Source organism: Bos taurus, chromosome 26 (genome assembly GCF_002263795.3).
Source record: "Bos taurus isolate L1 Dominette 01449 registration number 42190680 breed Hereford chromosome 26, ARS-UCD2.0, whole genome shotgun sequence".
NCBI classification, from domain to species: domain Eukaryota; kingdom Metazoa; phylum Chordata; class Mammalia; order Artiodactyla; family Bovidae; genus Bos; species Bos taurus.
In genome coordinates this window covers 22608308-22624268 of record NC_037353.1, presented here as the reverse complement: position 1 = coordinate 22624268, position 15961 = coordinate 22608308, and the positions used below count along the sequence as shown (strand labels likewise).

At 39.8% G+C, this 15961-nt stretch overlaps 1 protein-coding gene across 9 annotated transcripts in view; it reads left to right on the top strand.

Moving 5' to 3' along the window:
- The window catches only part of ARMH3 (armadillo like helical domain containing 3), a 177790-nt gene that overhangs the window by 125080 nt on the left and 36749 nt on the right, over nt 1–15961 (top strand). The window contains exons 24-25 of one of the 9 annotated variants that reach the window (XR_003032881.2): nt 6077–6179; nt 7332–7519. The exons of 7 other annotated variants lie outside the window; for them this stretch is intronic. Coding sequence is in view for 1 of the 2 variants with exons in the window: in XM_010820000.4 (XP_010818302.1) it covers nt 6077–6152 (76 nt within the window). In the remaining variant the exon portion in view is untranslated. The remainder of the gene's footprint in view (nt 1–6076; nt 6180–7331; nt 7520–15961) is intronic. One more of the 9 variants, XM_010820000.4, reaches the window with a different exon arrangement.

Below are 15961 nucleotides of genomic sequence, written 5' to 3'. Positions count from 1 at the left end.
AACCATATCAGTTTGTGTTTACTATCTCAATTAATGGTATCATTGTTCAATTGCCTAAAGCAGAAATCTCAAGGTTGATTTAGAGCCTTCTCTGTCCTTTACTCAGTCAGTCAGTAGGTTGTTTCAGCTTTACCTCTTCAATTTTTCTCAGGTTAATTCTCTATTTCTACAACTACCATTTTAGTTCAAGGTCTCATAATGTCTCACATTTATTCAGTCACTAGAGCTGAATTTCAGAAGTGCAGGCCATCAACACTGATGATGAGAGTATGTTGGAACCACGTTTGAGGGCAGTTTGGCAATATCTAATAAAGTCCAAGTTGCCCAAACCTTACAGTACAGTAATTTCATTCCTAAGTATATATCTTTGACAAACTTTCCCAAATGATTCCAAGAATATATAAATAAGAACACATGTTGAGACTTCTCTGGTGGTCCAGTGATTTGGACCGTGCTTCCAGTGCAGGGGATACAGGTTCGATTCCTAGTTGGGGAACTAAGATCCTGCATGCGGTGGGTGTAGCCAAAAAAAAAACCAAACACCCTGTGTTAAGTATTGTTTTAAATACCAAGAGAGCTGAAAACCACCTACATTTTCAGCAACAGAATATATTGTGTATTTACCCACTGGAATATTTTATAACACTGAAAATGGATTAGAACCATACAAATCGATAGAAATCTCACAAATATTGAATAAAAATTGCAGAATATAAGGTAATATGCCCATATTAAAAACAAAACTTAATAAATCTATGTTATTTAGAGACATATTTAGTAAAAGAATAAAGCTGTTGCATATAGGGATGATAAATACCAAAATCAGGAGAGTGTTTACTTCTAGGAAGAGAGAGACAGGTACGCAATCCAGAAGAGGTACCTGGAGTGTTTGAAAGGTATTTGTAGTACTTTCTTAAGTTGGATATTGAGTAAACAAACATTCATTATATTCTCTTCTGCATTCTTTTCTGTGTCTAAGCTATTTCATTAGAAAAATCATTAGATTTTAAACCTTGTGTGATTCCCTATCATTGATAGGCATAGGATAATGTCCAAATCTCTTCATCTGACATCTTTCTAACCTTACTACAGCTCTCCTATCTGTCCTAAGATCTGGCTGAATCAGACTTGGCCACCGAGTACTAAATTTAATACCTTTGTGCCTTGTGCATGCTTTTTATCCAGAATGTCTTCCGATTCCTCTTTTCACCTAGCAAAATCTTATTTAATGCTTCAAAATCTAATGTCACCTTCCTACAAAGTTTACTGGATTCTTTGAGGCAGAATGGTTCACACCTGCATTGCTATAGGACTCTGTATTGTACATTTCTGTCTTAGAACACTTATCACTTTGAAGTATAGTTGTTTACATGTCTGTCCATCACTAGATAGTGAACATCTAAGGACAGAGACTGTGTTTGTTTACTTCTGGAATCTCTGCCCCTCATACAGTGCAGTATGGTACAATAAATGTTTGTTGGATGCATGAATAGATGACTGGAATGGATGTTCTAAGGCTTTATACTACTACTGTTGTCTTCTAGAATCATCAGCTGACCTGAGGTCCTAAAAAGCTAGGAAAGTGGATATTGAGTTGCCTAAGAAGTTCTTGTAGGGCTCCCCACTTTAATAGTACTTCCCAGATATGTCTCTGGATCCCCATTATAAAAGTCTGCTTCACATCTTAATAGACAACAGTCTTGGCAGCTCCTGGGCTAACCTGGTATAGCCAGGAAGTAATGCTTTGGAATTGTTACCAGTGTCTCCCTTATTTATGAGCTGAGTTATTTATCCCAACACAGTAGAGCTTACTAACTTCTGATTTCCTCCAGGATAACAAGAGCACAGCCAAAAGATTTTAATTATCTGAAACGGGGCTTTGAGACAGCTAAAGCCACTTTGAAATGAATTATTGATAGCATTATGCATTGTTTTTCTTCCCTTTTTTAAAGTAACAAGGCAATTAATGATATTTTTATCTTGCAGATTCACTGAATTTTAAGGATGATTTTAAGGATTCCTTAAAAAAAACCCTCATTGGCTGAGTGATGGGTTGCTGTCATTTATCTAAGCTAGAGGCTCTGCTGAAGGAATCTGTGATTCTGATGCTGTTTATACACTCATGATATAGCTGTTTTGATGCCTTACTCCTCTTGGCAGTAAGGTGTTTTTTCAGGCTCTTCATGAGGTTAAAGGTTCTCTGTGTGCTTCTGAGGACCTTCCCAAATGTATATTGTCTTATAAGCCAAAGGGCAACCAAGGAAGCTGTTAGAATTAATAGGCAGCTGCAGAGCAGAGCCATTTAGTCTCTTCACTGTGGTTTGGTGGAGATCAGAGTCTAGAGGCTTGTCTAGCTTTAAGTGAAGCAGCTGCATTACCAGCTGGAGACTGACACACTGCAGAGGGCGGGCGCAGCACAGCTGAGATCCATCCACTCCCATATGAGACTGAAAGGGCTGCCTTCAGCTTTGATAGTTGCTTTGTATCTACACTTAGTTTAGGGGAGGGGAGGCTCAGAACTTGCCATGAGCATCTTTATGTTAGCACTGAGCAAAAAGCTGCAAACAGGACCCAGCGGGCAAAGGTTTCATGGCTTTCACTAAGATATCCTGATTCCCGTTAGCTGGAAAAGATGTAAAACAAGACTCTGGGAAAGGAAGCTATAACTTTTCTCTTTGCTCAGTTGCTCAGTCGTGTCCAGCTCTTTTGCGACCCCCTGGACTGTAGCTCGCCAGGCACCTCTGTCCACAGGATTCTTCAGTCAGGAATACTGGATTGGGTTGCCATTTCCTCCAGGGGATCTTCCCTACTTTCTGATCAAACCCACATATCCTGCACCTCCTGCATTGGCAGGTGGGTTCTTTACCACTGAGCCACCTGAGAATCCCAACTTTTCTCTTTGGTTTACTGGAAAACTTGGATGGCTGTGTTTTTTGTTGTTTTTTAGTTGCAATAACCTCAATTTAACTAATCTAGTAAGGTTTCTTTAGTCTGATTTAGTAAAAGTTGGGTAATAGTCTCCATCCCTATAAGAAAATGTGTCAAAACATTCTTCTCTTCCCTTCCCTGATTAACTCATATTTCCATACTCTGCTCAAGCACCATCTCCCTTCAGGGTGCCTTTCCTAAGTCCCCAGCTTGGTCTAATATCCCTCCTCTGCACACTCATGATATCTCTCGTTGACTCTGTCTGTCTAGCTCTTACAACATTATAATGAGATTGTCTGTCTGTGGCATGTCTATTCCACTAATCTATAAGTTCCTTGTTACCTGGGATCAGATTTCATTCACCTCCCCTATTGCCTTGCATAGTACCTACACATGGTAGGTATTCACATGTTTGTCAGACAAACTAAACTGTCACATCGTGGTCTGTGCTATCAAACCCTTAGCTTCAGACACTATAGGATTTTCTAGGACTTTGTAGGGACAGTGTTCTTTCACTAGGCGAAAAAGCAGTCATTTTGCAGAGTAGGGGAGGTAAAGAAGATAGAAGATTTCTTTCTTTCTTAAATGGTGCATACAGGATAAACAAAGTTCTAGAATCACTTTAACACTAAATCTGTCCTTTTGGTAACATCACTTTTTCAGGAGAGGAAAAGCTTACCACTATTTCTGGTATATTGGAGAGAAAGCAGATAATAACTTCTTTGTGAGCATAAAACAATTATACCCAGCCTCCTGTAGAGACAGTTTGCCAGAGCCAACTGCCTCGCCCTCCACATGGGCTTCATTTTCTTACTCCGGATTTCATAGACTCTCCCCCAAAGACCTTCATCTTGTTGCACTATTATGATGAATGTGTGGAGCTGGCTCTCACCCCCTGCTTTACTAGCTATTACTGGAGGTGCTGTCAAAGAATCAGGTCCCAAATTTATCCTCCCATTAAGTCCTCTCCTGGGCAGCTCTGCTTGGTTCTGAGTAGTAGTCATCTAGTCTCCTCTCCTTTTCCCACCTCCCACTGCCTTTGAATGTAAGGAAACTGCAGGCTCTGTTGCAAACAAAGAGCTACCGTAGAAAGTAAGCCTGTAAATCATTTTTACCACAGCTCTTTGTTTACACTTGTTCTAGGTCTAGAGAGAAGTTCAAATATGTGAGTGCCTATGTGTGCATGTGCTATAAGACCTCCAGTTTGGGTCACAAACCCATTCCATCTCATTTTCTCAGTAGCTGGTCATGTCTTCTCCCAGCAATGTCTTTGGGAATCTCCTCTTGATAATGAGTTAAAGATTTATAGATCTGTAAACTCAGAGGCCTTATCTACTTGTCTGTATACTGTTAACTACTCCTCCAAGTGACAGACACATGGCCTTTGATGAGTTTTTTAAAATGTGTTATATGATTTTGTAATTTGTCCCCACAAGGACTCTGACAGCCATCCTCTTGTGAGAGTTTCTGTTGAATAAAAGCTCTCTGGGTCTCTAACTTAGTAGACTACCATTTAGTCAGTTTGAGACTTTTTTTTTTTTTTTTACTCTTCTTTGCTGAAAAAAATAGGACCAAATGTATATCAGGTACCATTTGTAAATCTAGAATGATTGATAAAACACCAGTTTCCTTTAACAAACAGTGAATTTTGTTTAACAATAGATAGTGATTAGGTTGTTGAGAAAAATCTGACCCTTTAAATTTGGAGCTAACTCATTAATAAAGCAGATATTAGCAGAGGCTAATAGTAGCAGAGGCTACTATTAACACTGAAAAAGCAATATTCCTCAGTAGTATTTCTTTTCCTGTGGAGAAAGTGTATTGCATTATTGTTGTTGTTCAGTTGCTTAGTCGTGTCCCACTCTTTGCAACCCCATGGACTGCAACACGCCAGGCTTCCATGTTCTTCACCATCTCCCAGAATTTACTCAAACTAATGTTCATTGAGTTGATGATGCCATCCAGCCATCTCATCCTTTGTCACCCCCTTCTCCTCTTGCCCTCAGTCTTTGCAGTGAAATTTTAACTTTTCCCCTTTTCAGTGAGAAGAGATACCATCAACTTCACCTAAACGGAATGGTTCAAAACTTTGAGCAGCTTATTTATTCTTCTTGATTTACCTGATTACTTCTTAATTTACTCAACTATCCTATTCTCCTTACTTTACTATCCAGCTCCCCTGCTTTTTCTCCAACACCCATACTTTCTACCTCTCAGGGCTCCTTTCTCTAGCCAACCCCAACACCTGCCTCTACTAGTTATACTCAGGTTTCTTAGCATTAAACCACTTGTACTAGGACTTTCTGAAGGCAACAGAACACAGCCAGAGCAGGTGAGAGAAGCCTGCTTCTTCAGAGCTGCAAAGAAAGGCAAAGCGCTCCACCACAGTGGGTGGGCCAGCAGTCAGGGCGCGTAGCAAGGCATTTCGGTGGTTAGCACCTGCAGGTTCAGAGCTGACAGTGCGCTGTAATAAGATTCATCTCTGTTCACTTAACTAATGTGGGCTTTATGGTAAATGTTCTCTTGCTTAATTACTTTGGCAGAGTCGCTGATTGCCTTTCCTGAGGAGTTCTAAAAGATACCCCTGGGATGGAGCATAAACCCCTTTTCATGTCTTTTAATTTCATTCTTTACTTGGGGTAGTTGAAAACCAGTATGTGATCCATATGCCCACCTTCCTCTCTCTGATGACATGAACATTGGGCCCACTCCTTGCTAGTATGGTGTCCATATGGCCCACACTGGACTAACCCAGGAATCTGGTCAGCCGTCTTCCGTTTTTATCCACATGAGATCCCCATTCTTCCCTCTCCACCACTGAAGTATATGCACAGCTCTTCCCACTTAGTTTGGAATCCATGTGCCTGTTTTTCTCTAACTATAGTATGGAATCCACAGAATATTCCCTGCTCTCCCCAGTCTAGCATGTGATTCACTAAATTAATTCCCTGTTTTTGAAGTGATAGGAAAAGAAGCCTAAGTTAGTCAGTTACTAATTATTATTATTTTTTTTTTTGCCATCCTGTCCCCCATACTCAAAATTATAAGTGTCTTATAAGTTGATTAATTGTGCTGATGGGAATGAGGTATAATTAAAATGTTTCAGGGTTTTGGCACATGTCAGTTTTTTTTTTTTTTTTTTTTAAAGTTCTCAGGTCACATTCAAGGGATTGGAATGTTTACTGTTAATTAAAAATAGATCACTTCTTGGGGTTTTGAGCTGATCTCCACTGCCTCAGAAGTCCTTGCAGGTATGTATTAGGATTTTCTTGTATCCTGAAATAAGGTAGAAAGTCTGTTAGACATTTTCACATGGCCATTTTGTTCCTTTATAGTCACTAATTTCTGAGAGTGTAGAGGGGCCTTGCTTCTGGAGACAAGAAATCCAGGGCTAAACTACTAATTGCAAAGGGTATTAAAGGTTTGCATCCTGCAGCCCTAGGAACTCTGCCAGCAGCTCCTGGCCTGCTACTAGAACAAAGTAAGGGAATCTGTAGCACAGAATAATGGGATCTGAGCAGGGGGAGGCTTATCTTGTAGGTGTTTTGTCCTAGGAAAGCTTTGGAGCCTCTGTTCATTTATTGAGAGAAAGCTTTGATAAAAAGCAAGCATTTCTAAGGGGCATAGATTAAGTGATATCTTCTATGGAAATGTACATGGTCCGTTTGACTTTTGTGGTTCCTTCGTCTCCTGTGGTTCATTTTTCTTCATTTAGTTTCATTATGATTGTGGAAAGAGTGAAACAAAGTCAGGCTGATATCTAAAAAGCAAGAAGGAATTCTGTTTCCCTCTCTTGTCAGTGGTAGAAGAGATAATTTAGCCAAAATGTAAAGCGCATGGTATCTCACTTGGCTTAAATCTATGGTTTGGGGCCACAGTAACTAGAAATTAGCTCATTTTTCAAGCAAAGTAGCTATAACCAATTGCTTAATTTCCAGCAGGTGATGAGGCAGAAACCTACATTGGGTAAAATCATGCATCAAGGTAGAAATCTCAAACTGCCAAAATGCGTAGCCATGCACAGCTTCAGAAAATGAGGCAACTGTCCCTCAGGCCATGTACATTTCATACACATTAACTCTTTCTTGTTTCCCTCCAGTTAATGAATTGTGAACTTTCATTTGTCTAATGCAGAGACTAGAAGAATGTCGAGTAGGTGAATAACTTGCCGAGTGTGACACATGTGCTTCTCACCTAGAAATCGAGAGAGATACTGACTTAAATCATTCCCCAAGTTAAAACCTGAGGGTTACCATGGTGTAGTTTGGGACTACACCATTCACAGTTCCATTTCCTTCAGTCAGGAAGTTTATGGTGGTTTAGTTGCTAAGTCGTGTCTGATTCTTGCAACCCCAATGAGTTTAAGTATACTAATAAATCAAATTCTCTTGGCCAATTTACAGATTTTGGATCATTGAATAAAGCACGTGACTAGATGCATTGGCCAATAGCTCATCCTTCCTGATGGTTGCCAAAATGTCTTCTATAGTAAGGGTCCATTTTTGCATCACTGGTCTTGAATGGCCACAGAAACAGCAGTATAAAGAAGGGGATATTTGGCATGAAAGGGTTAAGACCTAGACCATTAAAGGTAAGTTAGAGGAAACAGGTCACTCGCTGAAGTTTTGACTAGTTTCAAAGTGAAAAGGTTAAAAGGTATTCCTATTTGAGGTTTTATTTTGTTTAATGTTAATCAGCAGAATCTCTGAGGCTTGTAATACACTGCTGTTAACAGGCATCAAGGGAAATTGCTTTTTTTTGTTGTTGTTGTTGAATTGGATGGGCTGAAGATTCATTGACTTCATGGAGAGGGAAGCTTGTTACTGCATGAAATGGGAGTATATGAGGCAATTCTGAAGGTGAAAAGATATGTTAATTTAAAATTAAATAACCCAGCCTCAGAGGAACCATTTTAATCACTGCCACATACCACTCAATCATACCTTCACCCTTTCTCAGAAGCCAGTCTTGTAACCTGTATGTTTGAAGGTTTCCCAGGTTGAAGCAGGTATGAATATGATGGTTTTCTTGTCCCCTTTCTTTTCTTACTTGTCTTTTTTTTTTTGGCCATGCCATGTGGCCTGTGGGATCTTAGTTCCCCGACCAGGGATCAAAGTCATGTCCCCTGCAGTCCTGCAGTGAAATTGAGGACTCCTAACCCCTGGACCATCAGGGAATTATCTTTAATTCCAGATATCTGGAAATATACTCTGTAGTACAGATCACTGGACTGCTCTTTTGGGTCTAGGAAAACGGAAACTGCTTGAGGGGATAAGTTTTCTTTAGGGCAAGTTATAGTTATATAGGAAGACACAAAGAAAAGCTTTAGAAAGGAAACCCAACTAGATGAAGAATACTTCTCTGGTACTCAGAGAGGTTGGTGTCTTGCCCAAGGCCTTGCAGCCCAGAAGTAGAGAAATCAGAGTTTTAACTCAGGTCTAATGCCTCTAAAGCTTTGTTTTTTACATTATGTGAATTATGTTGTGCAGGGAAATGATGGCGTTATAACTGGGCCTTCCAAAAGGAAAACTAAGACTTTGGCTTTTTGGTGATGAAGAAAAATAGTATTCCATGTCCAGGATATGGTGGAGGACAGGGAAGCCTGGCATACTGCAGTCCGTGGGTCGCAAAAAGTCAGACACAACTTAGCAACTGAACAACAATAGTGTGAAGAAAACCATGTAAACAAAGCATGACATACAGGTGTACATGTTTAGCAAGTATTTGAGAATACAGGACCATAGCTTGATAAGACTAGGCTTGAAATCCAGATGTATCAGGCTTTAGGTATTCACCCATAATCAGACCCTTTAATGTAAATCTGTGGCCTTATAAGAATAGTGTTAGGGTGAAACTTTTAGGAATTTTCCTCATATGTACCTTGTTGCGTATACCAGTTATGTTCCCTCCTTCCTTGGAATCAGAGCTACAGAATCTGCCTGTAAACAACCTTTGCCTGTTTTTCTCCTTTGTGCCTGAAGAATTTACATAGCAGCTTTTAGAGACAGTCTGCTTTCTCACATGTCTTAGTAAGGAAACAGGCACCATGTTCCGAGCTTCTGGATGAAACTATTATTTATTTATTGTTTCATAAAAGACCCTTAGAGACTTCTGTCTGTGAAAGGTAGCTGGGATTGTGAGAAATTGCATGTTAGGAGGATTTACTTTAGATTTGCATTGGATATAAAGAAGAACCCACATTTTCTCCTAAGCTACATTGCTACATTTTTAAGGTAACATTTCCATGCATTTCCTGGATAAGTTGGGCATTAACTATGTGTCTCAGCCATCATCCATCCAGCACTGGGAAAAAGAAAGCCACTTTGCAGAGTCATGAGTCAGAGAGAGTAAGTTAAAATGGACCAAGAAATCCCCAGCCGGTTTGTAGCTCAGCCTTGTTGTTCCATCTGTCCACTTCATTTTGCTTCAGTTTATATAAGTGACCCCTGTCTTCAGCAGTAAGAAGTTGACAGTTGCATTGGAGGGTGGCCCAGATTCTTGCCCTTAAAGGTGCTTTGGGTGCAAATCCATGCCTTACTGTGGACTGACTTCAGCAATTTACCTTTCTATGACATTGTCTGTTTCTTCTTCCTTTCCCTTTTTGGAACTTTCCAAGTCAGTAGCATTTAGGAGACCCAGTACCAGAGTATAACACACTCCCCAACACCTCTCCCACTCCCTACCCCTAAACAAACAAACAAAAATTCAGGCTTAATTTTAGAAGATACTAGGTTATTTTTATAAGAAATGCCAGAAAGCTTTTCCCTGGCCTCCTCATATGACTTGAAAGGAAGAGAAGGCTTTACTGTCTTCAGTGACAACTTTTCTTCCTTCTTTGGGGACAGCTGTTCATGTCTGAGTCACCTTTCTTTCCAGGTTGGGGATAAAGCATTTTTATTGTTATTTTCATGCTTTTGGAGAGTAGCTGGTGATCATGAACCTCCTTACTTGTGGTGAGATTGGACAAAAACCTTCATAGACTTTAATTTATTCAGTTTTGCTAAAGGCTTGGGAATATATTGGTGAACAAAATAAATTTGGTCCCTGCTTTCATGGTGCATTCAGTTCCAGTGTGAGGAGAACTGATGGTTTGGAAGGAATTTATATTCTCTTTCCCCACTAAGTTCTACCTCCAGACTCCTTCCCCTTTCCTTAGGCCTTATTTCTTTAATCCTCTTCCTAGTCTTGGATGGATGGCTTTCTCTGAGTAATGTAGGCAGCTCCAGTCATTTCTCAAAAACAAAAAAGTGGTCAAGAGTGTTGAGACTAGGAGAACCTTCTTTCTCCCCGCTTTAGTCTACCCATAACATTTTATTCCAAGGAGTTCTGTGTTCAACAGCCAGAAGTTGACGTACTTTGACAAATGCAGACCTTTTCATCTGAAGATATCATGCATGTTGCTGGGAATTGAACTTTTCTTATCTCCGGGCAGAGTTGTTCCTCCCTGCACATGTGGCTTGCAGTGTCAGTGCCCGTATCTCTGCTCCTTCTTATGGCACTGACCACAGAGGCTTCTCTAGAAGCTCCTTAGACTCTATCTGCTCTAATTTATGACAGAGTAGCCCAGTGAGCTCCTTTTCCTCTTGCCACCAGCATCATGGGCATACACAAGCTCTAGGAAAGTTATCTTGGTGAGTGAAACACTCTGGGATCTGTGAATTCTATGTGGAATTGTTTACTAAGGAAAGAAGTTTGCTCAAGAACTGCTGGAGTTGAGGATGCCTTAAGCCAAGACTGGCGTGCTGCAGTCCACGGGGTCGCAAAGATTCAGACACAACTGGGTGACTGAACAACAATTCATATGTTATAACTCAGACATTTAACATGTGTAACTTGTTGTTTAATATACTCACAAGGTAATACAACTATCACCACAATCTACTTTTTAGAATGTTGTCCCCCCAGAAAGGTACTCCATATCCTTTAGCAGTCCATCCCCATTTCTCTTCTAATCCTTCCCTTAGCCCCAGGCAACCACTAATTTATTTTTTGTCTTTATAAATTTATTCTGTCTGTATAAATCTGTCTGTATAAATTTGTCTGTATAAACCTTTCCTGTAAATGGAATAGTATATTATGTGGCCTTTTGTGTCTGGTTTCTTTCACATAACAACTTTTTCAAGATTCATTCATATTTTAGCATTTATCAGTACTTCATTCCTTTTTGTGGGTGAATAATATTTAACTATAGCTATACCACATTTTATCCATTTGGGTTGTTTCTACTTTTTAGATATTATGAATGATGCCACTGTGAACAATTATGTACAAGTTTTTGTGTCAACATAATGTTTTCATTCTTTTGGGCATGTAAGAATAGAATTTCTGGGTCATAGGGTAACTCTATATGTACTAACATTTGAGGAACTTCCAAACCACTTTCCAAAGCATCTGTACCATTTTACTATCCCACCAGCAGTGTATAAGAGTTGTAATTTCTTCATGTCCTTGCCAACACTTGTTAACTTTTTTTTTGGTTATTATGATCCTAGTGGGTGTGAAGTGGTATCTCATGGGGGTTTTTCATCAGATACATGATTTGCAAGTATTTTCTCCCATTCTGTGGGTTGTCTTTTCACTTTCTTGGTGGTCATCATTTGCAGCACAGAAGTTTTTAAACTTGACCTACTTTTTTTTTTTGTCACTTGTGCTTTTGTTACCATAAGGAATCATTGCCTCACCCAAGTTCATGAAGATGTACTCTCATGTGTTCTTCTGAAAGTTTTATGGTTTTTAGATCGTATATTAAATCTGTGTTCCATTTTGAGTTAATTTTTGGGTATAGTATGGGTATAGTATGTGGTTCAGCTTCATCCCGTTGCATGTAGATATTCAGTTGTTCCAGCATCATTTCTTGCAAAGATTCTTCTTTTCCAACTTGATTGTTTTGCTACCTTTGTCAAAGAGAAACCTTAGTCAGTGCATAATGGCTGTTTTCTCATTCATTGTCCACTTACACCTTCCTCTTCTTCCCTGTTCCTCCTCTCCTTTCAAGTCTCCTTTTCAAAAATACTTTGTAGCATGAGAGTTTTCCATTGGCAAAGGCTAGGTTTGGTTTGAATACCTGAAAGGCTGATATTAGATGAAAGCCATCCTCAGTGTACAAAAGGAATTCCTTGGCAGTCTAGTGGTTAGGACTCTGCTTTCACTGCTGAAGGGCCTTTTTGGATGAAATAAGTCATGAAGGAATTAAAATCATACTTTGATCACTCATCTTCTGATAGAAAAAAACTGCCATTTCTTGTCTGGAAACCTAAAATTTTAGACTTCAGCACGTGACAGTTGCTACCTGTTTTGACAGGTTTTGATCAATGAAAATGAGAGAGCTACAATTAGAATGACTTAGTAGTCTCCTCCTCTCCTCCCAGATGTTCAGAAGAAATGATGGTAGATCTTTTTAGAGGTGGTATCAGTGAGAAGGAAAGCCTGAAGAAAAGAGAGAGATTCCTCCTTCATAAATCTCGTATCTCATTTTTCTCCCACTGAGAGCTGGTCAGGCATGAGTTTAATTAATTACTGGGGGCTATCCCAGGTGGGGAAGCATGAAATCACAACCAAGGTGAGCCCTGGTAGCCTCCAGACTTCCTGGGGAAGGAGAAGCTAAGTATTTCAGTCACTGCAAAAGTATGTGTCACTCAGTGTGGGCTGACTTAGCCTGATTTTGGTGTTTTGTCATCTCTTTGCTGCCTCAGAACATACTTCCATTTCAACAGTATGAAGTCCTGAGCACTTGAATAGGAAGCTTCCAAACCCTGTCTGCAATGCCTTGCTAAAGAGCATGGAGGGAGAACAGCCAGCGTCAGACTGTTTTTCTTACCTCTTATACCTAGCACCCTGCAACTGGTATCTCCAGAAAATCAGATTAGTACTCAGATTTTACAGATAACAGTCCCAAATAAACAGCAGGAAGAGTAAAGCAGAGGCATATACTGTGTCCTGTGTGGGTCCTGAGTTAGAGATTATTAACTGGATTTACACTGTTTCACCTGTCTCAGGTTTCTAAACAGTCCCTTAAGTTGCCTGGTAGGAGACCTTCATCACTTGCAGAGATCTGAAGCTCTGGGGAGAGAATGTCACAGGTTAGGTTGGAGGATGATTTTATGTTCGTTCCAAAATATAAATTCTCAGACTGACAAATCTATCATACTCTTAGGATAAGTTTGCCTAAACAGCATCAGCATATATGCCCTGCAGTATCAAGCATAGGGCATCCATAGACCCAGCAGATACTTGGCAGATGTAACAGAAGGGAAGGAAATAAGTGTACTTCTGAAGATAGTACCTTCCAATTTTTTTTTCTTTCTCTCCCCCATCTCCGCTGTCCTTTGTTTCTTACTCTGAGCTCCTTCCCTGTCTTTCTTTCTTCCCTCTTTTTCTTTCTCCTTTCTCTCTCATTTCTTTCTTGCTTCCTTGCTTTCTTTCTTGGCAAGAAAATTCCTCTGATAGGAAGGGAATAGAATTACAACATCCCTATCTGTTCCATTCCCAGGGATTATTTCATTGTCCTAACCTCACCAGCTTCTCTGGATTGCCAGCTGGGCCAGTGGCTGGTATCCTCCCACCCAGACAGACATTAGGGTTTTTTGGAGTTCTCTGTTCTCCAAACCTAGGCACATCAAAACAAAAATGCAATTCTAGTTCAGCTGAGTCAGGATTTTTTTCAAACACTTTTCAAAAAAATTTTTTACTAAGAAATTTAAAGAAAACCTTTTAAAAAAAAACCTATGAAAGCATGAAATAGATGTATTTATAGAATGCAATTTCCATTTTCCAAAACAACTGAGGTCTGATAGTAAATTGATTTGTCTATTGTATTTCCTTTACTCACTGCCATCACTCTTGGGAGCTGAGTTCTGTGACTCAGACTCTATCCTGGGTTAACTGTAAGTTAGTGCTGCTGCTAGGATTGGTGGGATTCTCAGTTCCCTATAGCTGACCCTGTCTTCTCATTGGGTTTAGCCTCCCGGTTTTCTTTTCTGTTCCTGGACTGTTGTCATCCCTGCCAGTATCCTCAAATTTTGCTTTCTGAATGATAAAAATATCTGACACCCCCCCAACTTGATTAAAGTGGATATTTTGGATTTAGACCAAGCCCCACAACCTTATCTTGCAGATAATAACATCTCTACCTTTCTTGACAGTCTCTTGGAAAATAAGTTATCAAAACTTGCCTCTTGTGCCTGACCCATTTCTGTCCTATTTGATTTAGTCATTCATTGAATATTTATTGAGTACCAGCTGTGTGCCAGGCATTGTGCTAGATATTTAACATTGCTTTACTATATAAATATTGCATGAATCCTCTTAAGATTTAGTTCCCTCTTTCAACAAACATTTATTGTATGCCTGCAATGTACTATTCCTAGTTACTGTGCTAAAACAGATATTATTATTCCCGTTTTATCCCTCTGGCAAAATATACGCTTCCAAAAATCATTCAGAAAAACATTGGTCAAACTGGGATTCCACACCATGATTTCCTTTTTTTTTTTTTCATGATTTTCTTTTTAAATTTCTGGCTTGTACTTCTGATATTTGGGTTAGATTAAATTCTTTACTATCAGTAAGTTATATTAAAAGAATATATTGATTTCTATTATGCTGTCATACACACATTTTAATGAACTTTCAGTTCAGCTCAGTTGCTCAGTCATGTCGAACTCTTTACAACCCCATGAATCACAGCACTCCAGGCCTCCCTGTCCATCACCAACTCCTGGAGTTCACCCAAACCCATGTCCATCGAGTTGGTGATGCCATCCACCCATCTCATCCCCTGTCGTCCCCTTCTCCTCCTGCCCCCAATCCCTCCCAGCATCAGGGTCTTTTCCAATGAGTCAACTCTTCGCATGAGGTGGCCAAAGTATTGGAGTTTCAGCTTCAGCATCAGTCCTTCCAATGAACACCCAGGACTGATCTCCTTTAGGATGGACTGGTTGGATCTCCTTGCAGTCCAAGGGACTCTCAAGAGTCTTCTCCAACACCACAGTTCAAAAGCATCAATTTTGGAATAATTTTAAAATTATAGGAAAAAATGCAAAGATAAAGCATAGAGTTTCTATATGCCTCTCAACCTAATTTCTCCCCTCTTACATTACCATGGTATGTTTATCAATACTAAGAAACAGGCATTGATATGTTACTATTAACTAAACTCCATATTTTGTTTGGGTTTCAACAGTTTATCTTTAATGTCCTCTTTCTGTTCCCGAATCCAATTCAGAGCATCAGGTTGCATTTAGTCATATCTCACCAATGGGCTCCAGTCTATGACTCTTCCTCAAGTTTTGTTTTTCATGACCTTGACAATCTTGAGGAGTAACTGGCAAGGTATTCTCTAGAATGTACCCCAGTGTGGGTTTGTCTGATGTTTTTCTTGTTCTTAGATTGAGATCATGAATTTCTGAAAGTACACGACAGAGATGAAGTGCCCTTCTTACCAGACCATACCAGGGGTTACATGACATCACTGGTGATACTCACCTTCATTACTTGGTTGAAGTAGATTTGCCAGGATTCTTTACTGTCAAGTTACTATTTTTCCCTTTTGCTACTCTATGGAAATAAGTCTAGCTTACTCTCAGTGATAATGGGAACTAAACACCTCATAAAGAGGAGAGTATCTGCACATATTATTTGAAATTGTTCTGTTAGATTTTTCTCTTCTCCCCATTAACCTCTATAACCTGTTTTTTATACTCTTCTTGTTGTTCAGTTGCTAAGTCATGTCCATCTCTTTGCAATCCTGTGAACTGTAACACACCAGGCTTCTCTGTCCGTGCTTCTCTGTCCATCACTATCTCCTGGAGTTTGCTCAAACTCATATCCATTGAGTCAGTGATACCATCCAACCATCTCATCCTCTGTCACCCCGTTCTCCTCTTGCCCTCAGTTTTTCCCAGCTTCAGGGTCTTTTCCAGTAAGTCAGCTCGTCACATCAAGTGGCCAAAGTATTGGAGCTTTAGCTTCAGCATCAGTCCTTCCAATGAATATTCAGGGTTGATTTCCTTTAGGATTGGCTGATTTGATCTCT